General features: G+C 41.1%; 1 protein-coding gene across 1 annotated transcript; it reads right to left on the bottom strand.

Moving 5' to 3' along the window:
- Positions 1-673: 673 nt before the first annotated feature.
- On the bottom strand, positions 674-6,489 carry MANSC1 (MANSC domain containing 1; the record flags this gene model as incomplete). Its single annotated transcript, XM_010079575.1, is given in 4 exon segments — positions 674-1,668; positions 5,354-5,494; positions 6,325-6,409; positions 6,412-6,489. Coding segments are annotated over 4 exon segments (1,299 nt in total), but the record flags the coding sequence as incomplete, so codon positions are not given.
- Between the last annotated feature and the right edge of the window lie 7 nt (positions 6,490-6,496).

Raw genomic sequence — 6,496 nt, 5'->3', positions numbered from 1 at the left:
CATACCCCAAAGCCCCAATGTGCACAGGGTGGCGAACTCTTTGGAAAAGTCAAACTCAAATTTGCAGCATATGGTTTTAAGCATAGCTTGTCATGTACACAGAAAAAAACATTAAAGATACATATATATCCATAAACTATATGTAGCTAAGGAAAATTAAGCCAACTATGTTACGTGTACTACAATTTTTACTGTTTGTACCTAAAAACATTTGGAGGCAAAGATAAGTACTCCTGTAAGGCTACAGATGCAGTAAATAGGATTGCCAGTCAGTCATGTAACACTAGGGCATTTGGGTGCAAAGAGCATTGAAAACACTCACATGGTGTACAGGTACTCAATTTATTAGGTGTACTTCTATTCCACTAATCTTGTCACAGCACAGATTAAGCTCTTCAAATGTTTTTTCTCCTTAAATATAAGACCACGTCAGCTTAGCTTGGATTTAGGTGTTTATTTTCCAGATTTATTACTAAATCAAAAATGATAGACATTACAGTTCAGCATAGAAAAAGCAGTTCTCTTCTCCACCAAAGCCATCTGCTAGGAATCCATTCTTTTCTGAGATTTCAATATCTACTGTTCCATTTCAGAATTGTCCTCTCAAACATGAGAGATGTTCCATTTCAGAGTTGTCCTCTCAAAGATCTCATGATCTTATTCCCTCTCCCCATCATACATCAGCATACATTCCATTGATCAAGTAATCCAGCCTGGTATAATGTCTCTTCTGAAGAGATTCGTGTATTTTCTTCCCCGTCAGTGCAATAACTAGTAACAAGAATATCACCCCAAAAAGCAAAGCCACTACAAGGCTGCTTTTTTCTCCCATCTGAGCGACACCTTTCCCTCTCAGAACACTCTCTGGCAGGTAGCTTTCTGAATCAGATGGGTCATAACCCTGAGGATCATTTTGGGAAGCTGCCGGGGAATCAGTAGTAGACAGATTGAAACCTGAAAAAGAGAGGAGGGTAACATGGCTGGTATCGTTGGAAGAGACAACTCTTGGCTCCAGAGGCATGGCTGGAGTTCTTAGCCCTGATGGGGGAGTAGCAGATCTGTAATTTGTGGTTACCTGCTTGGTTGTTGAAGTAGAAGCAGAAGTTGTGGGACTGTAAAGAGGAACCTGAGGAACAGCAGTGGTGGCGGCAGGGATACCGGGTTTAGCTCTAGTGTTTGCAGTGGGTGGAAAGGTGGCTGTGGTGGTGGCAGCAGTAGGTTTAGCACCACCAGTAGGCAGAGAGGTTGTACGAGATTCCAGTCTGGTGGTAGTTGTAGGCAGAGGAGTAAAAGTAGTACTGCTGGGTGCAGGAACACTAGACTGAGTGGTGGGGAAAGAAGGAGAGGGGTTTCCAATTTGAACAGCAGAAGATGTATTTGACTGCAAGTTAATTACTTTCTGCCTCGGGATGGGGTCTAAGATCTCAGGATGTTCTGCCCTTTGAGATTCAGGAAAAACAGTATGAAATTCACTGTTGTCTAAATGCTTGGCCACATGGTTCAGGAGTTCAGATGCTTGACGAAGATCAGATTGTTGCAATGCTGCGGTACGATTCCGATGGCTAGTCTGAGTGCCAGAAATAAAGGCTCCAGCATCCAAAGACAAAGAATACCCATTTGAAGAAAAGTCCTTACTTTTGAAAGATGTATCCTCCAGAGTATAGGTGTCTGAAAACAGAAACAAACAAACAAAAAAAACCCAACAGTATTTAATTACTACATCTATTTTTGACTACTACAGACTTACTGTAACAATTTGTATTTCTTACTAAGAGAGATATAAGGGGGCTCCAGAAAGTAATGACTAATGAAACTGAGGCATCAAGATCTTCCTTTGTTTAAAATATGGTGAGTGACTATTAAATTCTGTGTCATAAGACCTGTCAGTCTAAAGCCTGGGCACACCAGACCCCAACTGCCTCTTCTTACAGAATTCACCTGTGCAGACCGCGCATCCCAATCTGACTGATTTATACTCTTATGGCATGCATATGTGTGTTTTATTTAGCATTGCAATGCAGAGTGAGTAGGCTCATTGGTTTTAAACCATTCTCAGCCTCTGTCAGTTAAGAAGTAGATTATTATCAACCTCACTTCTGTCACATGTACACATTTCCACCTAGCCAAGAAGATTATAAACTTCCCTTTCTTGTAATATGCAAACACCTTGCAATTGTTTGATACAATTCAATTCACACACAAAAATTGTCTTATGATACAAGGTAGCAATAATATCCCCATTTTATAGACAATTTTATATGCATACTGATCTGTAGGAAAGACCTGAGCTCCTATTGCCATGCTAGAAGAAAGACACTGCTCCAAGAGCCTCTGAGGTATTTGCCGTGAAGGACTCCACAAAAAGCAGACTGCATTCGATCATTCCTCCAGAAGTTAAGATGTATTGCTTGCAAACCAGGTGGGTGAATGTTATTGAATAGAATTTGGAAGCAAGGCAGCAGCATTATGTGACAGAAATTCCATACAATTTATAATCCATGCACCTACTTAATTCTACACAAGTGTAAAAGAGAGACTTTGGGTGAGCACAAGCTCTTGGGAAGACTGGCTGTTGTCTTCAGTCTTTATAGATATATTCACACACAAATAATACATGCATACATATGTATAATTGTTATCGTTCAGGTGCCATGCAGAACATTTAAAAGGGAACATCTTCTCAAGTAGTTCTGACTCTCACTCATCTCACTCATTGTTAACTGCACTGGAATTCAAATACATAACAAAAAGTCCATGACGTTTTCATTGTCATTTTTTTTTAATGAAGTAGGAACTCATATCTAGAGGGATTAATTTAATTCAGTTTTACTATACATATAAAGAAGCCTACCTGGCTGCTGTTTTAATATGTATTTCCAAGCCTTAAGACTCCACAAAGAAAGAAATGCAAAAAAAAACCCAACACAAAACCAACAAACCAAAAAAACTGGCAATGCTTTAATACTTCAGCAAATACCTCACTTGAATCATAGACACCAATTTTTATCCTAACCTTCGAGTTAGGCAACAGCTTGTTAGCAAAGTAAGATCCTAAACTCCAGCCACAAGGTCTGACTTAGAGAAAAGCCATACTCTTTTTTTAGAGAGTGGCTTTAAATAATGAAATGTTCTGTTATTACAGAATCAGAAACTTTATGGTCAAAGACACCCAAACTCTCAGCTGCTTCTGCAGCTCTGGACACATTTCCACACCAGCGAGGAAATGGCCTGACACCACAATGGAGTCAGTCCCCAGGTCACTTTTTCCCTGTTCTGATGCCCTCCCACAGATGCTTCCTCCCCCTGTGTTGTCACAGCGGATGTAGTGTGACAGCTACAAAGCAGTTGCAGCATGCTATGTCATCTTCAGCTCACTTGCCTGGGCAACAGCTAGAGAAGTGCAGAACATGCACGCAGCGTTCAAAGGATGGGTAAAGGGAGCACAGGGAGGCTCCGTGATGAGTCCCATATGGGGATTTAAGTATCACTGCTACTCTGCAGCACTCGGATTAATTAACTGCCTGCACTAACTAACTCTACTCCATATTTTCAGCATCAAACATTGATTTCATAGTATTCTTTGTCTCCATTTTAGACTACAAGCTCCCAAATGCAATTGCCCAAAGCTGTCAATGTGCAAGGTACAGCTGGGGTACTAGGATAGCTATGCTTGTTGGTAAGAAAGAAGAAGGGCACTAGACAAGTTAACCTCTAAAAACAGATTAAAAACCAAAGCGGTCCTGCTGATGTCTCAAATCTAATAAGAAACCAAACTCAGGGTTGTCACTCCTAAAAACAAACTAAGCACTTCCTGAGCATACTTTGCTAGAACCCACCAGTATCTTAGTGGGGTGGAAAAGGCAAACACCAAAGTAGTACATGAAGAGCAGAAATCAGAAATGTTGTTTTCTGCAATAGCTCTTTGTGACTGGGACCAAGGAGATGTTTTGCTTCCCGAGCCATATTTTGTTTCCATTAGTTACCAAGCCACAAGAACGGTTAAAAAAATTAAAACAAAATCTCATTACTAACATAGTGCCAGTATTTTAGGTTGCTTTATTACCAATAGAGTATCTTTCCCCATTTTAGTTTGATTTTCAGTGTAACCACATCCAGATTCTCATGTGAAAAAACAGAGCTTGAAATGTTTGTCAGGACCAACACCGCTCAGGTGCTACCTTTGAAAACTTATAAGGAACATAAGGTAAACAAGCTAGCATAATCTGTCCATAATTCAAGGTTCACAGAAGCTAAAAAATGCAAAATGAAAACCAGGCATTACATGCAACCAAGTTGTTAACTGAGCATTACACTACACGCAGAAGGAAAGCACAAGCACGATTACATTTCTTGTTTCTTTGTTTGAAACCCCTATATTTTTCTACAGGATAAAGAGTCGGAGAAAAGAATAGTTCTAACAATAATTTTACAGGCATACAATTCATTTGTTGCACATTGCTTTTGCCCAATTCCTGTGTGATAGTGTTGCACAAAAATATTTGGTAACATTATGTGAATAATCTTTCTACATATCCTGCTGTCGCTCCTTGCACAGTTCCTCTTGGAATAGTTCTCTTTTTGAGCAAAAGTTCAGTCTCTGGAAATAGGAAATTTCTGCTCTCTCAAGCAGCTACCTTGTGAACTCTTGGCAGGAGGACAGTCTAATTATCAGTTTCTTATCTGAGCCGTAGAAACAGATCTGGTGCAAGCTGATGTTAAGTCAATAAGACTTACTATTAAAAATCCCACAGCACATGACAGTAAGAAATTTCTGAGCATGCAACCCACATGCCATAAAACTTTGAGCTTAGTCTGTCTGCATCTGTGCTTCAGGTTTCCTAACTGAAAGCAGAAAATAGTGATCACTATTGCCAATTACTCAGTAACATCACAGCAGTACTCCGAGGCTCGCCCAACATTTGCTTGGTGTTTCTGCTTGTGTGTATATGGTATTCATCAGCGTAGCATGGATCCCTGGAATGTGCAGATGGCTACAAGGGCATCATATTTCCATTGCTTTCAGTAATACTCTTCAGTATTACATACAGGAAATTTTCCTTCTTGAATACATCAAGATTGAAGCAGCAGCTTCCTCAAAACTATGAGGAGTTCTGAATCTAGTGTGAAGGCATGTCGTAAGGGTTGGGATGTTATTCCAACTGGGAAGCTGGGCCCATGCACACACCTGCCCATCTACCCACAAAGCATAAAAGCAGCATTTTCAAATTACAATGCTTGTCTTAGAATATTTTATTAAAAACGCACCCCCCAAAACATTTTCTGGTTACTTCTGAAAACTCACAGGTGCAAAAGTCATCTAGCATGGGGACTGGTGGCTCTTACTATTATTTACCTCTAGTTATCTTGTAGCTCACAAACCCTGTTGCGGGTTTCATTGGACAGGCCTCTGTGCTAGGGCAGTAAAACAGGTAGCAGCTTGGATGCGCACTTGCCCTTCGAGGATCAAAAATCATCAAGTTACACTCCTTGTCTCCTGTAAAACATGATATGTACATATTTCAGCAATAAGAACTTTTATACCATCTTAAGCTCTGGTCTGTTAAATCAGTTTTTCCTCGTGCGAGTAGGAGGAAAACTACTAACATGTAACATTCCTGCAAGAAAAACAACCCAGGACTGCAACAGAATGGCTCAAGGCCAATATACAAACAGTCACACCTTCCTCTTCCTGTACAGATGAGCTTGGGGAAATAATGAGTCTAATCCCTCATCCTCCCCCCCATCTGTACCTCCAATATAATAATTTCTCACAAATCCTGATAAATATGAAAACCTTCTTGATATGGGGAAGGAAAGGATTTATACTCTTTTCCCCATCACAGGAGTTCCTTGGGTTGTTGCTGCTTGGGGAGTCACTTTTAACACTGTCATTTCTTCTTGCTCTGCCTCCCACTGCTCCAAAAGCTTGATGCAAACCAGCTGTCTCAGAGAAGGGTAAGCACTCTCATTTGTCTAAAATTAAATGTAGTACAAAATGTGAGTTACTTTATAGCGTGTCTATTAAATACAGCTTATGCATCTTGGAGTTTGGCGGTCTGAGAGTTTTTGACATTTAAAATCACCACGGTTTCTTTACTGCAACTATTTTCCTGAACATTCTGGGGTCTTGCACTAAGATCGAACATCACACTTGGCAAAACAGGGTAACAGTCGTGAGCTGTTACTAGTCGCAGCGTGAATGAAAGGATAAATTAACGCTTCCGTGTTCAATACAGAGAGTACCCTTGTCCCGGACAACCTCAGAAGTAATTTCCCGAAGTGTTCGTACGCAGTAACAGAAAAGACCAGAGAGGAGCCGGTTACCTGACAACTTTTCCCCCGAGCAGCAGGCGCGAACGCAAGCCTCCGCGGTGGGGGCGTACACCGGCTCCGCTTTTCCCCGGGCCCCGCGCCCCGGACGCCCCTGGGCAGGGACAAGTTTATATCGATGATGGCACTTTCCATCTTCTCCGCGGAGCACTCCCGACTCAGGGAC

This window comes from Pterocles gutturalis, unplaced genomic scaffold, assembly GCF_000699245.1.
Source record: "Pterocles gutturalis isolate BGI_N339 unplaced genomic scaffold, ASM69924v1 scaffold12029, whole genome shotgun sequence".
Classification (NCBI taxonomy): domain Eukaryota; kingdom Metazoa; phylum Chordata; class Aves; order Pterocliformes; family Pteroclidae; genus Pterocles; species Pterocles gutturalis.
This window is presented reverse-complemented; position numbering and strand designations above follow the sequence as displayed.